Below are 23,084 nucleotides of genomic sequence, written 5' to 3'. Positions count from 1 at the left end.
TTTGCATTAACTGATCATTTGTTTCGCTCAGAACCCCAAATTAGGTTGTTCAGATTTCGTTTTTTTATCCAATGAAAAGGTCCGGAACACTTTCATATTTAATTGCAATTATGTAAAACAGATAAAACCAGAAAAAAACATACTTAAACATTTATGGGCATTTTAGCAGCTGGGAAATCTCTTTTCAATCAACGTATTTTTGTAGATAAAGCATTTAAACATTAAACCACAGTCAAATAGATGGAGGGCTAGCGTTAAGCTTAGGGTTATGTCAATCCAGTGCAGAAATTAAGAAAAAAAAGGGAATAGAATCAAAGAATCACAATAGAAACCTATTATCTGTGGGCATGAGTGGAACAATTCTTGTTTTTCTTGAATCATTTTCCACATTTTCAGTTGATTTCTAAACGTGAAATCCTAAACGAGTGAATGTGGTTTTACCTTTTAATCGTATGTTCATAAGTTGCAGTGCACTGTGTTCTCTCCAGTGGAACAAATTTTGGACTCTGCCACATCGGGAATGCATCGCTTTTGAATGGGATCAGACATCTTACCACAAATATTGACAGAATTGTATTGATAAAAATCCAGTCGTTTCGCAAGTAGATTAAAATCAATGCACCGGCTGTTAAAAAAAACAAGAAACAACATATTGCAGGTTATTTTGTATGTAAGTGCCTGTTTCCTAACTGAATACATGTCCTCCTCCACTTTTCAACACCCCACCTCTTTTTTACCACTGTTATGACAGATGCCATGCTGCTGGTGGCGCAGAGGCTGGAGGGACCTTTCAACATTGAATCCGTCATGGAGCCCATTGATGTCAAGATTTCCGAGGCCATCATGAATATGCAAGAAAACAGTGCCCAGGTCTCCTACAGGGTATGTCACTTAGGTTTATTCCCCCCGGAGAACAAAAGTAACACCTCCGACAGATTGTGGAAGTCCAACTCCTGACATGCTGAAGAGTGAGGAAGTGGGCTGTAAGCCACGCTGAGCTGTGTCTTAGGTGTGCAGTCCAACACGTTCTAATTATGTCCAAGTTTAGGTCTTGTATTTGAATTATATGTTTCAGTTTGGTCAGAAAACCCGAGTTCAACTAACAGTACTTAATGTGTTTCCTGTGTTTTACTGCATTTTTCTGTGCCCACAAAATGGGAGTCAGGAAGAAAAAAAAATGTAGGTGGTCGTGAAGACATTTTTTTTCTTCTGCCCACACACTTTTGGATGCCAGTTTTCATTCAAAGTTAAATGCTCTGTTGGCTTTCCCATGCAACAGATGCAGTTTATGTTTATGGTTTAAGTATATGTGGTGTTTTCCCCAAAGGCCTGTAAAAACTAAACTCTGTCATCTTAAATAGCACTGGTCACAGCTCCTAGTCGAGTCACCTATCAACGTGGTTACCTCAACTTGACGTAGAGCCCTGTCAGGCTGGTAACGCGGGGGCGACTGCTTCACAGGACCTTAACAAAACAGCATGTTTCCCCCCCTATTTTTCCGCATCCAAAGCACTTTAGGCCTCTGACAATTGGGTGCCCGTGTTTTTGTAATTGCAGGTTTTTCAAGGTTGTGGCCAGCCGAAGCCCGCAGGAATGACTAGGTCTACCCGTGGTGTTTCGGATGTGTTCAACGCCCGCTTCAGGCCGTACAGCCCAGAGGAGCGGCCTACCACTGCAGCTGGCACAAGCCTAGACAGACTGGTAAGGAGACAGAGCCCATGCTGCTATTTTCAGGCAAGACACCGCTTCAGTGTAAACATCATTTGTCTTTCTGACTTGACACTGTTGATTAAAGCTGGTGATTTTCCGTCGTAAGCCCCTGGAGCCGGAAATTAATTCTTTGTACCTGTCCTCCATTCAGGCCCCTCTATTGATTTGTGTTTGTTAACGAATCAACAACCTTACCCCAAGAGGGCAGTGGAAGGGTGCGGTGCGCTGCATTCAGTGCCCGTCTCATCTCTGTGTACTCGGACAACAGAAGAGAAGGGGATGAAAGCGGATAGATGGATAGATGGATAGATTTTGCGTGGCTGACCATATCAATTGTTTGCTGTAAAGCGCGCCTTTATTTTCTATCAGATTAGTTGTATGTTTGCTGGATTGGATCTTGATACATGGATTTTCATCTCAAACAACCTTGAAGCCTGAAATGCTGCCTCAGGGGTAAAGGTTAACGTGGAGCTGACAGCCCAATTCAGGTGAGAGACAGTTCTCATCATGGATTACCTCTGCAGCCACGGTGCCCTTCCTTTCTCCCCCATAGCCCCTTTCAAAAGGAATCCCTTCAAGCCACGTCTCAGTTATGTTGGTAGTTAGAGCTACTTTTATCAGGAACCCTCGTAAAATATTTTCCATTATTGACCCTTGAAAAGTACCAGATGTATTAAATCAGTGTAGCGGAATGGCCGTCTCTCCCACAGTGCTTCAAACACACTTAATCAAATGTCGACGCACCATCTTGCAGGTTAATAACATGTTATCTATTTAATGAATACATAATTAGCAAACCAGCCGCTTTGTTTCCATCTGGCTCCTGGAGTTATTTGTGTTTTTTTTTTCAATACTAATTATGTTTTTACACAACCTAATTCATTCTCCACATATTTTTGATGTTTTATATAGAGACCTTGCCTTTGTAGCTCTGTATGTCCATCAACGATTTCTTCCACCTACACTGAATTAATTAAGGCTTTCTGTTTCCCTGCCTCTATGCTGCAAACCAGAGGATTGTTTGGAATGCGATGCAACACAGTGTAAGGTTCATAATTTTATACTCATTTCAGTCGTTTTTTTTGTCTCGTGCTGTTTTATGTATCATGACTGGAAGTTAAAAAATGGGAAAAAAAACAAGCCTCGTGACCTGTTACTCCCAGCGGTAAGTGTCAGTTATAGTCAAATTATCATCTCTCACGGGATTCAGTGTCACACACTGTCTTTGAATTTGCCATGAAGGAGCATTTTCCATTAATTTATCCGGGGCTCTCAAGCGGGAACTGTCCAGAGGTTGATAATGGCCACTGTGGTGTATTATGGCATCAGAGTATCAGCTGTTAAACACCGTAAGTCAAGCTGCAAACTCCGGGAGGGATAATTGAACAGGTGCCACGGTGTCCTTGGCTAGTGAGAATTTCTCTCTGGAGATCGAGCGTGAACCTTGGTCGACCACTATATCTATTCCATTCGCATTCCAGTCTCAGACCCTCATTGCCATATAGCTAATAGAGTCAGCTCCTCGAGGAAGCCAACCAATCGACATGTGACCTGCGCCGTCAGAGCAGGCAGAGGGGAGAGCCGTGAAGAGCCGGTGTGGGAGTGATACAAACAGCATCTGCGCTAATACAGCGATGTGGGGGCTCCAGACTACTCAGGAATAACTGGGCAATTAGCCTGCTCGGAGAGTCCTGCAAAATGGAGGTCGGTGACAGGGGCTTATTTTCGACTTTCCATAACTGCACTACTCTGTGTACCGGAGTAGGATATACCATTATAAACATGTCCCAGAGGAATCCAAGCTGGTGTTGCCACAGGAAGCTGCAAATTGTGTCTTTTATGTCTGTTTATGTGTTTAGAATTTTTTTTTTTTTAAATGAAGAGGAATAACTTTTAAATTTTCAGAGTTTAAATGTTTCAAGATAGTAGCAAGAAAATGCATATTAAGCTTCACTAACATTAAAGCATCAAACACTAACTTTTTTTGGTCACTTGAAACCATCCGTAAATCTTCACTGACATTTAAAGTAGTATAACTTATAATACTTTACTTAACCTCGTTTCACTTTTTTGTTAGCAACAAAATGCTTCACAATGTCCACCAGCTCTTTGTCTTCCATATCAGGAAGTGTTCGCTGGCGTTATCAGAGCTTTTTACTGAGAAGAGCTGTCTACTGCAGCCAAGAAAAAATGACACTATGAAGTTGGTGAGAGTGAACAGAAAAGAGTTAGATGAAAGATGCTCTGAGGGGAACTGCAGAGTCAGGTGATTAATCCCTTGTGGTTCATCACTCTGAGAACACCTTGCGCATTGTTAACACTTCATATTGTTAATATGAAAGTGTTGATTACAGTTGTAATAGATATACTGATATATTAAATTAATGTGTGTGTGTATATATAAACAACAGCGATGTTGTCCTTGTTTGCTGTACCTCTGGATGTTATTTCTGATAATGAGCTGTCAAAAGATGTGTTGGATACTGAAAATATTACAACTAAAGCAGCACAACACCTGTAAATCTGAGACAGTTAACGTTACAGAGTTTGGACTTCATGATGAAATAATAAGCACAGGAGTGTACTGGTGGTTGTGCGGTTAATTGCGTTATTAATGACAATGTTAGTTAGATTTCAGCTGTGAACTTTTTTACAATATCATCGTCTCCTCTTCTTACGTCTCTGTTTCAACCAAAGAAGGTAATAATACAGTCATATAACACAAAGTAATTTTTTTTATCAATTCACTTAAAGACTTGCTGAGAGGTCATGATAACTGGAGAAGCTCATCATTCACAGTAGAAGATAAAGTGTGGGGCAATATATTCTTAATTTTTCAAGATAACATGAGAAAACAGGCTTTCGCCCTTTTTCATTATCTCCTAAGTCCTTTAGGGTCCCATCTAGGTTTTATTTTAACAATTATCCTGCATTCTTCACTTTAACTTGTACCTTGGCTTCTGGTGAGTCTCAGGAAAGGAAGGAGGGGAAAGCAGGGCTTGGTGCAGACTGTGTTCAGTCCGGGAAAAGAGCTGCTGACAGAGACTGCAGGGATTCTTGGTTGTCTGGGTTATTGAAGGGCCCTTTGAGCAGCTCCTGAACACGTCTTCTGTGGCAGAGGTCACATGTCAAGTCAAGAAGCTCTTTTGTGGCAAGGTGCCTGGTGTGGATGAGCTTCCCCCTTGAGATGCTGAAAAATCTGGACATTGTTGGGCATTAATGGCTGATATGCCTCTTCATTGGTTGGAGACAGTAACTGTAGAATAACAGACAGGTTTTTTCTTTTTAGATCCAATGTGAAATCACACAACCCATCCCTTATGGAACGTCTACTCTAGGCTACTGGAAAGGATCAATTGTTGAACCCCAGATTCAAAGGGAGCAATATACGGATTCTGTCCTGATTGTGTAACAGTTCTTTTCCCTCAATGGGGTGTTAGAGGATCATGGGAGTCTCATCATCCAGTCTACAAGTGTTTTGTAGACTTGGAGAAGGTGTAAACCATGTCCCCCTGGGGGCCCTGTGGTGGGTAGTGTAGGAGTACAGGGTCCCAGGTGGTAGTGGAGAGGGAAGAAGGCACTGATCCATTCAGTTTACTAGTCAATCCACATTCAGACCCTCACCTTTGATCATGAGCTTTGGGCGACCAAGAGAATGAGATCATTGGCTGTCAAAGTGAGCTTTCTCTCCAGCCTGGATAGGGTGAGCAGTTCGGACATTCTTTTGCGTCAAAAGTTGATGTGGTTGGGCCATCTGATGAGAATGTGCCCTAGACTACTTTCATTGGAGATTTCCCGGGCACTGGAGTAGACCCAGGATTCCCCGGAGGGACCCAGTCTGGCCTGTGAATTCTTCATCATCCTCCAGGAGGAGCGATAAAGTGTAGCTGGGGAGAGCGATATCTGAAACACCTCATTTAACCTGCTGTTACCATGACCCAACTTTGGACAAGTGGAATAAATCAATGGTGTGATACGATTATGTGTTTAATAAGTCTTTCCTCTCATAATTAAAAAACTGATTGAGTGCTTATGTAGTTTGTGATTATACACTAAATTAAACAGTGGCACAGTTATTAGTCAGCATGTATTATTTTCGAATTATAACACCGAACTATGTTGGTTGAGGTCATGCGTTTTAGATGTCACACGTGTTTGCTTTGTCCTGCTGCAGCCTACCTCAAGCTGTCAAACCTCTAACAGTATAACGTTGGCAGTTAACACACATAAGCATGCAAAGGCGTGGTAAGGTCATACATCAAACTGCCATGAAAATGCATAGCTGCCCTAGTTATAACCTTAAATTTCAAACTTGTGAAAAATTAAATGAATTTCCATTGAGGGGTTGCAGCAGCCGCCACACTGGCAGGGAGTGCAATTCTCGATCTTGCAGAATATAGATGTGTCAGAACCCACTGCTGAGGCTGCTCGATCACATGAGATGAACTAGTCAAAGGAAATTTCCACAATGTCACGCATGTGGAGAAAAACATCGCAAAAAGACGGAGTACCTATAAAGTAATCATCTAAAAAAAGAATCATTTATTTTAGGTCTTTACTTTTGCTGGACCCAGTGAAGGAGGGACAAGCAGTAAATGGTCCGGCCCGCCAGGAGTCTAATGCATTCATTGTCTCTGTAAGTTATGTCGAACTCAGAGGTCATTCAGACTGCAGGCCCACCCACTTGTGTTTCTGAAGCAGTTTTACTTTGGGGCACCTCGGGTGTTTAATCGATAAGAGCAAATTAAAGTGTTTCAGCAAATGCACTTAAATAGCCTAAGGTGATAATGCATAAAATATAAGCGTATTTGATCTAACATTCCGTATGCATTTAAAGTGGCGGAAAATACATGAAGTTTAATATGATTCAAAGAGTAGCAATGTGGTTCTGACAATATCTTACCAAAGTTTAGTGTCTTGTAATAATATTATTATACAAAATGTGAAACTACTGAGCACTGGTGTTGGTGCAGCTCTCTGGTATTAGCCCGGTTCTCCCTGTGCCGATGTGGGTTTTCTCTGGGTACTCCGGCTTCTTCCCACAGTCCAAAGACATGCAGCTTATATTCATTACAGACTCTCAACTGCTCGAGGTGTGAATATGAGCGTGAATGGTAATTTGTCAGCCCGGTGATGGACTGGAGACCTGCCCATGATGCACCCCGCCTCTCGCCTAATGTCAGTTGCGATTGGCTCCAGCCTCCCCATGACCCCTAGAGTATGATAGCATAGTTAATGAATGGATAGATGGATGCACACTCGTCCTGTCTTCTTGTAGCCATCACTGATGTGTGGCACTGCTTTTAGGTATTCAAGTATATTCAATAAGAAAGCACAACTAATAACGTCAAGATTAATACAACAGGCAGGAACATGCTTATCTTATGTCCCAATATGTTTGAGTCCTGCACAGAAGTATCTCTTTAAGCTGCTCAATGAAAACATCGACATATACTGTATATATATATGTTATTCTGAGTATAAGGGATATTCAAACTTCAATACTAGTTAGACATTTTTTTCACCACTCAAAATTAAATTACATATCTTAGAATAAAATAAATCAGGAAACCAAGATGAAGAAGGCCTTTGAGAAGAAGATGGTAAAAATATGAGGGGGCTGGCAAGCAAATGTCGAAGCAGCGGGTGGAGGATCCGATGCAGAGGCTTTGCAGGCCATTTGCTCCACAGGGCACAGAGGACCCTGGCAATCAAGGGACTGCACAACAGGAGAGCCTTTAAGAAAATCACTGGTGCTGCAGAGAAGGCATCAAGATGGCTGTGTATCAAGCAGGGCGATCCCTGAGCTACACGAGTGACACAAGCGGCGGGCTGACCGCCACCGGCTGGGTCGCCTGGGCGAGGGCGTCTCACCCAGAACACCTGAAGACCCGGGGTTACATCATCCATATTTCACCAGGCCCTTTCACCTTTCAGGATCCACCATTAGGGCCGAGTTTAGATAAGGATACTTGCTGTTATTTGTTTGACACATGAGCAGCTGAGTCGTGGCAGTAGCCATCACGTATATTTCCGCAAACTTCCCCTCGCTGTGGTTCCTCAGAGCGGAGATGAGACAGGTGTTCTGGGGGAGGAAACCACTCGATTGTGGTAACTGATTTATGAACAGCAATTAATTAGCCACCGTTATTCATGAATCTGCCTCTCCCCTTCAATATGGCAACACTGCAGCGCCTCAATAGTTTGCTGGTAATGTTTTTTACGAAAAAGGTTCTCGGATGTCGAACAGATACTTTGTTCAATATTTTGCAGATAGAGATGCGTGTCTGCAGCCGTTGTGACCGGGAAGGATTAATCAGAGGTTTTCATTTTTCCTTTCTTTGTCCAGCACGAACAAAAACGCAGGTTCTGACCAGTCACAGCTCACTGGAGGCTTAGGGAGAAATATATAAAAAATATAGTAACAGAGTGAGTTTAGTTTGACCTGAAACTCAGTTTGTCTTAATTGAAACGGCTCCTTGTTATTTAGGTTTCATACCTGTGTTCTGTACATTAGGAGTATTTGTAAAGGTGCCTGTCGTATCTTGCCGCTGCCTCATTTTCACCACTAATGTGACATTATTTATGCGTTAATCCTTTAGTAGGGACATGACTGGGTCCCCCGTGAGAGCACATCTTTGTTGTCCCACACACTGTCCTCGTTTCCATTCTGACATGGCATAATTACCCATGACAGTGACACTGCTTCGCCTTGTGAAAGTTGACAATAGTTAAAAGTGTCCTTTGATAAGAACTCCTTGCCTCTGCGAAAGGGAAAGGTAAGGGAGTGCATTCATTTCTTCTGTTGCCTATAGAGGAGCCTGGAGGAGCGGGCCCACCTCCAGCTCAATGAGCCATGACTGTTTAATTGCCTGACATTCTGTCAGAGCGCACACACCCTCAAAGCTCCGAGAGAAATGGAGATTTCAAAGTCCAAAGCGGGGATAAAGGCACAACAGACTGTCAGGCTTAGAGGCACATTAAAGATAAGAGGTGCTGCTTTTAATTTGACACTTGTAACAAGTTTTCTGTGGTTCAATTTAGAGCAGTTTTATTGGTCTTCTTTGTCGCCCCTGTGTAATACACGGTTCATATTTTATCGGTATGGCACTAGAAACAATGAGAGCCAAACACAAACAAGATCAGACTGTAGAAGGCGACTGTAGGGAGCAATATTTGACAGATTGCAATCCTCTGATCCGTGGCTTTGTGTTTTTGTAAATAGTATTGGACCTTCCTCCGCAGCTTTTAGAAGATACAGAATTGAAATTCAATGAGATGTGTCCGATAAGGTATTTGTAGTTAAATCTTTAAGACATCATTATAGACTTCAAACATGCACACAAACCGAATAGATGAGACTAGAGGCAGAATTTGTCCGTTCATATTTGATCGATATGGAAAGCTCTCTTATATGTTTATGCTTACTTATTTCTATTTAATTATTTTGCTGAGAAATATCTTTATTTTCTTTATTTTTCAATAATGATTCTCACTGGTTTTGACCACTTTCAAATTTCACTAAGTCTTCTCGCAACAAGTTCCAAAGAAATGCCCCCAATAATTGAAGCGAAATGATAATACAGTTGAGGTTGTAATTATAAATTGATGGATTGTATTTTGTCGAATTAAATTCTCAGCTCTTTTGTAATATTGATATTTTTGTTTGTCTGTGCACGCAAAACTGATAGAAGATTTAATATTGTGACAAAGAGCATCAAATGGAAAAGCTATAATTATGAAGAAATTACAGCCGCTGTTAATCTGTGCAGACATAATTTACTCCTGACCTTCTCCGTCTCTCCCGCTCTGCCTCGCTCTGCCCGTCTCACCCTGTCAAACTTTACTTCTCTACAGTTGGATAACATTTTTTTTCTAAAACCCAATGTCAATCAATAGTGGCTATACCCAGCAGGCATTTAGGCATACATCCCAAGGTTATAGTCATAAACTTGCCACATTAATTCCTGACTTGTGCTCAGAACAGAAAAAACACTTGTGCAAAACATTGTGGAAAATGTTAATAAAGCAAACTGCTGGACAAACACTCACAGTGGTTTCTAACCTCGGGTCACAAGATAAATATGAGGGATTTACAGGAGGATTAACGAGGTAAACAAAATAGATGTGTTTATTTTGGTGCCTCTTCAGGGCCTCTCATATGTATTTATTCAAATGAAATCATCTGAAAATTTGTTTCAGGAAAGCTTGGAATAATGTTTTGTTTTCTACAAAAAATTCAATTAAATTGGCTCAAATCTTAAAATTGCATCAACTCGTCCCTCAGTAGAATTCTATACATAAAGTACTCTATATCTGTCTATGTGTCTGTGTGTCTGTCTGTCTGTCTGTGTGTCTGTCTGTCTGTCTGTGTGTCTGTCTGTCTGTCTGTCTGTCTGTCTGTCTGTCTGTCTGTCTGTCTGTCTGTCTGTCTGTCTGTGTGTATGTAGCTCGCATCTTGTATCTCAAGAACCGTTCATCTTTATGGCTTCACACGTGGCATGTGAGTTGTTAAGGTCCCTTCAGTGCAGCGTCAAATTTGTTGTGATGTGGACGTGTGATACGTAAATGACATTGACGATGCCGAGAACACGTTCACGACAACAATGGCCACGACAACTGATTCCCCAGTTACTGAGTCGAGTTTCACTGACTTTTGAATTATCAGGTGAACAGCTCTTTGTGCAGCAGCGGTGGTTAAGCTTCAGGGTTCTGTGGACTGCGATCGGTCTTAACTTTCGGCAGCTCAATTACTGCAGGTCTCTTTTACAGTTTTCAGAAAGAAAGCAGCAACCAGCATCACCCCAGAAAACAAACAGCCTATTAGATTCGGTTAGTGACCGGCACTGCACCAGTTTCTTTAACTCAGATTAAAGGTGAGCACAGACAAACTTCCATCCATCAGCAGATGGAGGTAAAAACAACCTTCTAGTGTCAAACTCTGAAGGTTCCATACATGTACATCATTCTGCACAGTGAAGGTCAAACTTCCAAGATCAGGAACACTAAGCAAAATACATTATTTTTAGTCGAAGTGGACTTTATAAAGAAAAACCAAACACCCTCACTCTCACCGTGACATTAGATCAAGTACAATTCATTGTGCGCTGTGTCCTCAGGTCTGATTCATTCTTCATCTTGCTCGTGTCCATCTCAGCAGCTGGAACAGAGTCAAGTTAAAAACAGGCAGTCACTGTTTTTCTCTTGACTTGCCCTCTTGATAAGAAAAGGTGGCAGCCCAGTGGATCAATGCTTAGAATTGCTGCCTCGCAGCAAGAAAGTTTTTTGCGCGAGAATGTTGGTTTTCCTTGTGTTTGTGATTTCTCTTTTTCTCTAGTTCCTCCAGTCTCCAACCACCGTGGCACGCCAGGTCAATACATTTATATTAGGTGCGACTGTGTGATTGTCTGTGTTTGTTAACTTTGTAACAGACCAGTGGTCCGTCAGGCGGGTTTTCTTTGTTTTCAGGAAATACTTGAGCTTCAGGCTTTCATGAGATAGGAGTGAATGTGTGAGGAGAACATACTGTATGTTTGGTATGTGGAGTAAACTGGGATATCACTCGAATTCTCTGCTCGCCTTCATGTTAGGAGGAATTATGTATCCAAACTGTTGGAACACGGACGGCGTGTAACATTAAGTAAAAATAAATACGCCTGCACACAATCTTTTTTGCTCTCATTCTTTGCCGCGCTCGGTCGGAAACACTGGGTAAAACATCCGCGTGTGGTTTGTAAAGTCGGTTGTCAGAGGAGGGGAAAAAAAAGGCACAACCACTCCTTTCCCCAAATCCTGACCCTGGCATTATGTCTGTGCAGTCCAGGAACATGTCAAGCCACTGAAACATTCTTGTTTTGGATACAGCTTAATGGAAGTAAAGTGGGCCTATCCACAGCACCGTCCTCTGGGCTGTTGCAATGTATGCGCCGACTCTTACCCGAGGTATGCAATTATGGAGATTCCACGGATTCTAACATAACTCATACTTCTTCTAAGACCACACAAAAATAAATAGTGTAGAAGTGCACATGTGGCATGAGGCTTCAGGGCATCGTTTGAGGGTAAGCTTAACAATACCCCGGGCTTGAGGTGGATTCATGTTTGACCATTCAAATTAAAGCCTGACAAACTCTAAATATACCTTTTAAATCACACTTTTTCTGCTGCACTTAATGGGTTTAAAGATTTAATATGTAACCATTCTTCATTTTATATGTCTGAAATGACCATGTTGTGTATTTTTGCTGACTTGCGCTTTTAGACTATCAAAAACGATTCCAACAATGTTAAAAGCCCAGAAAAATCCTAGATTTTCTTCAAGCTAACAGGACATTGTATTTCGGTTGCCTTTTAATTGCCTCATATCTGCTTTACCTGTGGTTTAGTCCATCTTTGCTGTAACTTCTGGGGGAAAATGACATGTTTTTCCCTGTTTGTATTGGTCCTTTGAAATGGATCATGATTATTTTCTGCGTTTACCTGAATAGAAATTTGATAAATCACCTCATCTATGAACATGTTTCGTGCCTGAGTCACATCAGGTAGATTTTCTTTTGATTCAGAGACCCCTATCGGCATCGCATACGTTTAACTGAGTAGTTTTGTGTGCAACCCAAAAACTTTATGGATTTACTTGGAAAACAAAAAACGCAGAATCAGAGACGTCTTTTAAAGGTTGAAATCACGATCACTTCCCTTTTCAAATGAACCACCTTTCTAAAAAAAAGGAAGTAACATCCATTTTAAGTATGATATTCTGGTGTGCTAACAAAGCCGTGGCAGGACAACGCATGCAGATGTCCTCCATTTAACAAAGGACTGAAGACACTCGTATATGTGCAGCTGCACTGTTCCTTCCCTCACAGCAGTGGTAGCACTGTATGTTCTGCTTTTTTTTCCCCCAAGCATTGAACATTGTGTCTCAAAAAAACAACATGCTGAGGGTTTGTTGCCTGTGGGAGAAATGAGGGAGCTTGGGTGGAGCTGATACGGGACAGAGACGGATGCCAGGAATTGAGATCCTGTGACTTCCTGTGATTTCTCTCTCTCAAATCTGCGACAGCTTTCTGGAAAAAGAAACCTGCAGCAACAAGGGATTTTATTAGTTTTAACGCACGTGGCACAGGGATTAATGTTCTATGATTTCCCGTTAAATTTGTTTTTAGCATTGCATCAATTCTCAGAAAGAGTCCTGAGCTCAATCAACGTTTTATTTCCCAGCGGAAGATCAGTGTTCAGGTCCAGTGAAAAGCAGTTAGGCTCTTTCAAGCTTTCCATCACACTTGGTCTCTGTCACGATTCGGTGCGTCTACACTAGATAAAGCATTTTCTTGGTAGAACTCTGAAGCCCTCGCTTGCTACTACAATAGATGGCGTCAGGTTAGTTTCATGTTGCCAAAAGGAGCAGGAATAGGATATAAACTACTTTCTGCAGTGTCGTTTGGTCACGTTGCAGTTTTTCCAATGTGGCCTTTTCCTTTGTCGTGTCATGGTAGCGGTGGGGATGACTTCTTGTTCATGTTGGTTGTGTTTTCTGTTGTGTCAGGCATTGTTGTCTACCACAACCTTACAGATAGTCTTTGTCTTCTCAGCAACTCTTTCATTGAAATGCTGCCACACCCATGAGTCCAGGTTTTTTCTATCTCTGTAGCGTCGCCTCCCGCTGGTACCATTTTTAACAAGTGTATGTCTCAGGAGACTGTTTTGTATAATGAAGTGGTGGCTGCACATTCTGAAGTACAAATTATTAAATAGGTGAAAAAGAGAGACAATGGAAGGTTTTTTTTTTTTTTAACTGTTATCATAACGGCAAAAATATAAGTTATCTGATATAACGACACCACATACTGATGATTTTATGATAATTTTACAATGTAATATATTAAATTCCAATACAGTTATCATCCTTACTTAAGAGGAGCTGCTGCATACAGCACTTCTACACTTGTTTATCTAAACAGAACAGTTACAGAGAGATTATACTCTCTGAATACTAATTATAACACGAGACGGCAGCGATCAGTAGTATACCTTCAAGTCCCCAGCCAGAGGAAGCTCCTGCATTATTTATGCTGTTAATAAATGATCAGAATTTAGATTAGTGTTTGGTCTGTCTTCCTCACGTCAGTGCAATTAGTGTATATTTAAAAGAAATGTATAAATAGTATTTATATCAAATCAAAACGTATCATAGCAGACCTGCATAATAGCATTAATCTGTAGCTTTTTATATTATATTATTACTGTTAATGGAGTAGTTAGTGTAACTGACATGCAGACACGTGTTGTGTTTGTGCTGCACAGGAATGTTGAGGGAATGATGAAAGCATGCACTATGTCATGTGCACATCTGCATTTAAAATTCAGATGTGGATAAATGCAGGATTTGATTTGCCTGCAGTTGGCTTGTTGAGGCCAAAAAAACAAGTAGCGGTATTAGATTTTGAAAATGACAATAAGCTTCAGGGTCTTTCAAGTGTCTTTTCACGTTTGTTTTAAACTGAAACAACTCGCTCTCTCTCATTCATCTGTTAGATTCCCGGACAGATGTGTGTTGCTCTGGATGGTGAAGGGTGAGAGGTCACATAGTTCTGCGGTTAAATCAGGAGACTGTCATCTGTATAAGCACGTTACTACGATCCATAGTTTTATTGTGAGATGACTTTGAAAGGTTTGAGGACTTATGATGAGAGCAAAGTAGGAAGTCATGTGACGTGGTGTATCCGTGCTGGGAGGAGATAGGAGGGTGGATGCACTGGTCAACAAAAAGGAGACCGCCGCTTGTTTCCCATGTGAAACTGATAAGTCATCATTGTCCCTCTTTCTCCACGACCATCCCGTAACCTTGACCACATGTTTATTATTGTAACCATGACGACAGATGTCCTCTCAACTTAAGGAGGCGCTTTTTTCGACCCCGAACCGCAAACGTTTCCTAGACCTTACCAAGTAGTTTTGGTGCCTAATCATTACTAAACCGTAAACTTTCCACAACCTCAACCACATGTTTATTATTGTTACCGTGGTCAGGAACTCCCTGGATACACCTGATGTTGGTACTCTCCCAGAGATCATATTATTTGCACCATAACAACAAAGGTCTGATATGCCTGCTGCTATAGTACAGAGACAAGCACCCTACGGTTAGAAGATGGAGGAGTCAAGGCTAGTTTCCTTGAACATGGCAGATACTAATGGTACACAGTTAATTCCCCATTGTAAAATATGCAGTGTCAAAGTTTTTGGACTCTTACAGAGATAATACAACAACAGCAAGAGTAAGATGCCCCCTTAGCCCCCAAGAAAATATAACATTATATATTTTTTAAATCGTCTACAAAATTACTCTCTTGGTGTAAACTATGTAGTGAAAAAGACAGAGGTATTTGGGCTTTTTCCTAATTGGGATGGGACATAATTATTAAGCACCAGTGACTATCTCTGGTGTAACTGGTTCTTAAAAAAAGCACTTTATTGTGTTTCACTATCTGGTGTTGAAGAATTGATAGAGTTTCTTAATGTGCATTTGTAATTTGTGATCACACACTGACACACACAGGCTACAACCACCAAGGCAAAGCGGCTCTCAGTCACTCGCTGTCCACATCTTACAAAGCCTCGCTGCATCACAGGACAGGGACAAGTCCAACGTGCGCTGTAAAGCAATGTGATGCTGGAGAGCGGGGGAGATGAAACCTGTATTTTACCTCACCTGAGTTGGGACACACAGTGATAGAGCATGAATACTGAACACGATGTGAACGGCACCGGGGCAATAATGTCTGTACGGCGTCTGGCACAGAATTGACAGGTTACATTTATGTCAGACAGGCAGTTTATGAAGGGTATCGGGGATTTTTTTTATATTTCAACAAAAATCTGTTGGGTGTAAACCTTCATTGTTGTTCAATAGGAATGGTTTTAGGGTAACAGAGAGTTTTCAGCTGTCAGAGTCTCTGGTTATAAGAGTGAAAAGTCTCATCTATTCAGAGACAGAAACAAACTGTGCATGTAAAATAATGGTTGAGAGAGCCCCCTCTTCATCACACATCCATCAGGGGGTGTGTCAGGAGGCATAATTCAATAATGCATCTGACGAACGTGAAGAGAGACGTAGCTCAGAGAGACACATCTCAATCTAGTATGTTGGCTAAGATAACTCGATATAAATAATATATTTTGTATTACAGCTATAAAGTGCAGCAAAGCTCCATCACCTCCATCACCTTGATCCTATAGTGAAATGAAGACGTCAAGCTAAAAGGTGCAAAACACAGAATACTCCGAATACTTTATCCGCTGTTCACTGTTGTCATTCTCAAGTCAACACTATAATAATGTTATCAAGAAGATGGCCAGAGCAGGAACACTACTGCTGAAGGCTAATTTATGCTGTCTTTACACACAAAAAGAGATTTATCCCTTTCAAATGATGTAGCCTTCCCTGACATCATGTAATTCTGTGCGTCCTTTACATTTCTGTACACGTATCTAACGTTGAGCTGAACTTGAGCCTTAACAGGGTCAAAGGAAGAGAAGTAAATGTAATGCAATTCACTAGTATTAAAAATGTATCAGAGTCATTGATTCTCTGAGACAAATATTTAATGCATGTGTGTGTGTGTAAAACACTTTCAAAACCATTCGCACATTCGGCATCTTTCAACATTGCCAGAGTCTGCACTCCAACATGGTTCAAAGTAAAGTGGAGTCCACTTCACAAAGTGAGTTCTGGGTCATATTTGTCCAATGGGTCTAATAAGTACATTTAAGAATGCTCTCAGGGGTCGGGTTAGGAAAAAACTGTTCTAAAGCAAAAACAAGACGAAGCTATAAATCTACTCAAGTTTCGCTTAAAGCAAAGAGTCATCTCTAAAAGTCGCTCTTTTGACGGTCAGGCGCAAGGATTTACCACAAACTGTCCATTATTTAAAAAATCATTACATGTAATCAGTATATTTTATTCTTTGATGCCGCCAACTGTGGATGAAGTTAAATCAAAAGCAATGAAATTATACACAACTGTGGAATATAGACGCGTAAATCTGTGCTGCAGCATCAGAGAAAGCGTATGGTGAGTACAGTAACACATTGATAATTACAAAGAAAAAGATGTAAGGAATATATAGACAAAATTAGTGCCTGATGATAAATCGTTTTTAAATAATATTTTTTTCCGTGAGTATCTCAAAGCTGCATTCAAGCCTCTTTCATTGTTCTACTGTTTGATAAATATAGGACCTGGGTCTCCGTGGGTTTTGCTCAGTTGTCAGTTCATAAAGTCATAACATGTTTCATCTCCAGTGAAAATAATGTTAAAGCTGCAAATGCTATTCATACTCGACATATGATTTACTATGTACGCTCAACTATGATCCTGCTGTTTGTTGGATGTCCTTTGTTTTGATGATGAATGATGAGAAACGATGGATTTTTACATCCTGTTTCATAAAGTTTTCAACATCAACTTCAACCTTCAACATCAACTCAACATCTTTCATTCAAACCCATGCTTCTTTATTGGGTCATATGTTTTTATTGAATATATGCAAGTAGAACGCAGTAAGCTTTAATTTGTGTTCTGTTATTCTTAAAATCTCTTTTGAATTAACATTAATATGGATACAGACACTCTAGGTAATCAATATTAGATACAGCAGTTTCTCAAAACCTTTTAAATTATTTCCGTGAGATTTTTTTAGGCTCACCCACACAGGCTGCTGAATTTATTTTAACACATTGATCAATATTACAGCAGAAAATTGGAAAAGTCAGCAATGCACTATTAAAGGATTACGTTTTATTTGAAGCTAAGTTTGTTGAATTTACACAACAATATTGAAGCTGCTTCTAATAGCCATTACAGTTGTGAGAAAATTACTCTACTTAATTTGTAACGTCAGTAAACCTCTTCATTCAGAGTTTATGGTACACTCTATAAACGATGGTCCCATTTAAAGTCACAGTTAGTACCGTCCAATGGGTGCAGGTCACAGGTGTAGGTGGGCATGCAGTGTCCTCGAGCTCAGTCTGACCCCCGCTCCTCTAAATATGGTTACTTCATTAAAAACCAAAATGGTGCTGGCTGGTCTTCAAGACTTCAAAACAGCTGTTCACAAACCAGTGGGTTGACTGGAAGCACACATACAGGCCTCCAAGATGTAAAAACCTGCTGATTGGGATTAATCAGGCTCATATTGTGGTCAGATCTCGTTAAAAGGTTAACGCTCATCTACCCTACAAGTATGTATATGTTCTACAGTATGTGGCCAAGATAAAATGACAAGTGTTAACAGGGTTTCAGGAGTTGTAGAAAAAACGAATGATGTGGTTGTATTGTAGCTGCTCTGTGTGTTTTTACGGTGGCCCTGAAGTGCAAAACACAACGACAAATCGGAAAACCCTACAACAAATCACAACCACAACTTATTTGCAGTTGTGTTTCGAATTTTGGGATTAATTATAATTTTATGTCATTTATTGTTAGGTTTTGTGCTTCTGGGCCACCGCAGTTTTTGTAGTTGATACACGTTAATAAACTATAAAGGTTTGTTAAACTGAGGCAAATAAAGATGGAGGAGAGAGAATTTGAACGTGGTGTATTTAAAAATGTATTTTGTAATAGCTCAGGTAAAATGTTTCAGGTTTTCATCCACGATCATCGTGACAATAACCTCAACTAGTTCATTTCATTTCTCGAAGGCGAACAGCAGCCACATCGCTAACACCTCGGCCCTTCCACACGTCGTCCCTTCTTCCTCAGCGACTCACGCCGGTGCCATAAAGGCACTGCTACTTTTCATATCTGTCAATGCATTAATGAGGCACATTGGCCCCATTACACTCTAGGCTGCCTGCCTCTCGGGGGAACGAGGGCAGCAGGGAGAGCCTGGGCCTGCCAATGATTGCTCTGTTCTCCACAGAGCATAGCTTCCCTTTAATCATCTCCCCTTTTCAAACTTCTGCTGTTGTAGCCTCGGGCAAATCACAAGCGCACACTCACCACTGTTTCATCAATATTCTGTCACTTTTTCCTCACAGTGGGATCATTGTGTGATAAATTTTACTCACCATTATAAACCACAGCACCTAAACTTGTAGTTACCATGGGACTGAGGGAAATGGTTTGTGGCCCACTAGGGTCCACTGGATATGACCTACAGTGCTGTACACCGATGGTCTATGTAAATTCAACATCAGCTACACAACATATAGGGATTTATTAAAAGACGTGATCATGCTGCGTGAAATATAGATAGAAACTTTAGTTGTTAGAGGTGTATGAAGAATAATTTTTTTATAGTTAAGATATGTATTTTTTGAGTTTTTCAGTTAGATTTTTCTATTTATTCATTCTTAACAACACCATATCTTTTGGGTTGTAATCTCTTCTATCGACGCCATTTCTGCTATTTTTGGAATCAGTGTTTTCTTTTCTTTCTTTTTTTTTCTTTTTTCAAGATACATAGAGATTCACCGTCACAGTAAATTAACGATTATGAAGACTGTTGAGAAGTTGACAGTAAAGTTACGTCTCCAGGGTGTCACAGAAGTGAACGATTCAACTCAGTATTCAACTTTCTCTCACTGAAGTACGGAATCAAAGATGAATTTGACAACATATTCCGACAGTGTGGCAGCAAATCAAATATAATGCGCTGTGCAATTACATCAACGCACTGTACAGTGTTTTTTACAGGAGCAGTTGAATCTTAAAGTATGTGTAGCATTAATAAGTGATAAATATGTATTCGTTTTTTTTTTTTATTGTTTCTCAGTTTCTGTTCTGCTTTTGAACCCCAAGCTGCAAAATCTAAATCAAAAAAGTAAAATAACCGCAATAAAACTTAACTCGATGTCAAGTATCTATTCCCAGAAAGCAGCGTAATAACAATCTCACAGTGTTGTCACTGACTGCGCTGTCACCGGGAGATGTTAGAAAGATTTATGCGCCGCTCCGGCTGAGGTCTTTGTCGAGATGTCCACAGTAAATCACGCTGTAATATTCTGCAGTGGCAGATTTATGCTGCGACATAATCAGTCGTAATCAAGGGAAACAAGGAGGGTGGCTTCAGCCGAGAGTGTACGAGAGTTCAATGGCCCACAAAGCGGTGCCAAAAATGGCTTTATAATGAACGCATGGCGTGTGGCCCGGCAGCGGAGGACAAAAAACCAGCACTGCAACTGTCCCATCAAACCATGTGCAGTTTGCAAGTGGTTTGTGTGCTGTTTTCTGACCATGATTTGCTTTGGTGTGTCCCCTTCCCGTCTGTGTGTGAGAGCTGCAGCACAAACAGCTGACTGTCTTCCCAGTCTCGTCTATTGTGAAGGCGCAGAGGGGAAACATTTGCTCTCGCCCTTTGTTGATGGATATTGATTGGATGAGAACAGCCCACATCTATATGCACTCTGCTAGTCACCTGCTCTGAGCAACAACTGCCAGTCACCTTTTCAGACAAGGTCAGAGGAGACGTGACAAATTGGAGACAAGTGTCATTCAAAACATTAGCACTGAGGTGATTCACTGGGTTTGCTTATGGCTGGCCAATATAATTTCTAATTTCTTTTATATGCCAGACGGCAGGTCTTGGTTGAGAGAATCTGCTGTTTATGGACAGACCTGAACCAATGAGGAGTGCTTTATGACGTGTTAGACACCGGATTAAGTAGCTGTGTCCGAGGGATCTACACCCGCGGGGCCTCTGCCCCCTGATACTCGACACTGCGGCAGTCAAGCTTTTGGCTACGTTACCGCTCCCACACTTGGACGGGGGAGCGCATTAGTTTTTTAGGACTGGCTCGCTCAACAATATAACTCGGAACGAGAATGTGATGAAGAGGCAGAGTTATTCTTACTGCGGCCTTCCTGCTTGTGAGAAAGTATTTGGTCTGTCCCCAAAGTGGTCACTGGTCAGGGGAGAGACTCACGGCACGGCCAAGGCCTCGGTATGAGCAGGGCTGACTCCCTGACCTCTGTAATTGAGATGCAGGAAGAATACTGCATTCGTATCAAATGAAAAACTATTTTAACGCAGACTGGGGCAGCAGTTGCCAGGGAAAATAAGTTGATCGAGGAGTTGTCTGCTCCTTGTGGTTTGGTGGTAAGACCTGCTGCCGAGTCTATGATTAGCCCCAACATGCACTAATTTAGCAGAGACTTCCACCAGAGGGATAAGAGCAGCGATTACAGGCCCCAGATAGGAGCTTGAAATATGATAATTGTTGTTTTACAGGATCGAGGTGTTTTAACTATCAGAGACAGAATCCCCAATATTTTCTTTTCTGGTTTTTGAGAGAGAAAGGGAGATTCAGCAGCTGACAGAGGAGCCAGGGGGGGGGGGAGACTGAGCGCTGTAGCTCAGCTCTGGCAGCGCTGCAAGCATGATTTGTGTGTTTTTCTCACAGTAAAACTTAGATAGAAAGTCTGGCCACACACACACGATTTCAGTTTGGGGTTTTTTTTATTACTGAAAGGCAGATAGAACGCGGGGGCATCATCCCACAGGCGGATAAGAGCTCAGGCCCCTCACATCACGCTGTTGCCAGGAGAGCGACTGCAGCTTCAAAGCCAGCGACACGTCAGCTTTTGATCTGAGGAATAGGCGTGGGCATCTGCGAACCACTGGTCAAAGTACAGCTTGCTCGCAAAATATCCCGAGCGGAAAGGTGGCACGAACGCAGCTGCCACCCCTGTTAACATGCATGAAGAAGAAAAGAAAAAAATGTCATGACCTGGAGCCGCCTGTGTTTGCCCTCTGCTACGCACGCACACAGAGACATGACGGAGGGTAAACATTGTAAGAAATACTTTGAGTGTCTGCAAACACGCAGGTTTTAAGCCTGCGAGCACCGTCGTAGTCTGGTTAGTTTTTTTGGAGGCATAATTATTCCATGTAAACATACATGTTTGTTCATTCAAATAAGCCTTTTAACAGTGGGTAAACACTGTATTTTTATAGGTGGATTTCATTTGCGGTGAAAACGAGAACAAAGACAAGATTATAACTAAGCCATGTGAGCTGTAATACATCAGAGGCTACTTCACCGTGCTGAATTAATCTTCTGTATTGTGTTTTACCGCCTGCTTCCCCCGTTCCCGACGAGAGATGTGTGGAGGAATTAGGAGCAACTGTCCCCTACAATTCATTTAGATCATGATTCTCAGGATGTTTAAAGTGAAGACGTGGCGAAAGGGTGGAGGAGTCCGGAGATGACTAAGCGTATATATATCACAGAGCACCGAGAGAGACCAGAGGCTTTATTCACAGAGCTCATCCGAGTCCAGTCTGAGATCGCGGGGGTCGGCTGTGGCCATGAAACCTTCACTTTCACTTAGGACTGAGGTAAGGGAGGGAAAGGCCAAAGAGGGAGGAGAGGAGAGGAGGCAGGGAGAGAAAGAAACACAATGAAGTAAAATACGGCTCGTGAGGAGAAGCAGGGAGACGAAGGGCAAAAGAGAAGAGAACATGGCTCAAGGGGAAAAGAGAGAGAAGGCCCAACTTCACCTCATGCTGCAGGTTTCTCTCCCCAAGGCTTCGATTAATAATCTATCTGCCTAAACCCGAGCACCTTTAAAGCCTGTCTGGTGAAACGTCCTGATCGATATTGTCATGCAATCCCATGTAAAATCCAGCAATGTATTGATTCTATACTAACAACTGTTGATCATGCAGCTAAAGCCTGACACAGCTCATTACCTCCGCCATGCAAGGGGGATACGTTTTCCTCTGCGTTTGTTTGTTTGCCGGATTACGCAAAAAACCACCGAGCGGATCAGCACAAGACTTGGTAGACGGGTGTGGTGGGATCAGGAGAGAAGCCATACATTTTGATGCAGCACCTTTTTTTTTTTTACTTTGACAGGGCATTTTTCAACATTTTCCTTGATTTCGCAGAGAATAATTCATGGATCTTGAATGAAAAGAAATCAGACTTGTTTAGGGGACCGATATCTTCGACTTGTGTGCAATTCAAAAACAAAGATCCAAATGAAATATGGATCTATGGTGAATTCAAATGTGCTTTGATATGGGGACTGTTGTGCCTTGGCAGATGTATGCTGGTGCCCTTCTAGTTTTCAAATGCAGCTCCACAAACCCACTGTACATTTCCTGCCCAGCACCAGACATAGTTAGCAGCTAGGTGGAAAACATAGTGGGAAATACAGACAGATACTTTTCTCAAGAGTTGGTGCTGACACAAAATGGAGCTAAAAGTATTGTGTCTAAATTAAGTAGATACATATATATTAGTGTTGACGTACAAGGTGCTTGCTACTGAGTTCAGTTTTAGTTCTTATATGCCGCCGATCAGTATTGAACCTCACTGTTGCCATGTTCTCCTTCACTACTATAAACCTGGCCAACTCATAATAG

General features: G+C 41.5%; 1 protein-coding gene across 2 annotated transcripts in view; it reads left to right on the top strand.

Annotated features, from left to right (window-relative positions):
- Window positions 1-23,084, top strand: part of gpc6b (glypican 6b) — an 82,647-nt gene that overhangs the window by 51,537 nt on the left and 8,026 nt on the right. The window contains exons 5-7 of one of the 2 annotated variants that reach the window (XM_035175283.2): window positions 752-882; window positions 1,558-1,701; window positions 2,724-2,753. In XM_035175283.2, the coding sequence (XP_035031174.1) occupies window positions 752-882; window positions 1,558-1,701; window positions 2,724-2,753 (305 nt within the window). The remainder of the gene's footprint in view (window positions 1-751; window positions 883-1,557; window positions 1,702-2,723; window positions 2,754-23,084) is intronic. The other variant, XM_035175285.2, reaches the window with a different exon arrangement.

Source organism: Hippoglossus stenolepis, chromosome 13, assembly GCF_022539355.2.
Source record: "Hippoglossus stenolepis isolate QCI-W04-F060 chromosome 13, HSTE1.2, whole genome shotgun sequence".
NCBI lineage: Eukaryota > Metazoa > Chordata > Actinopteri > Pleuronectiformes > Pleuronectidae > Hippoglossus > Hippoglossus stenolepis.
The sequence above is the reverse complement of the archived record's forward strand: the minus strand, read 5'-3'. Positions and strand labels throughout refer to the sequence as shown.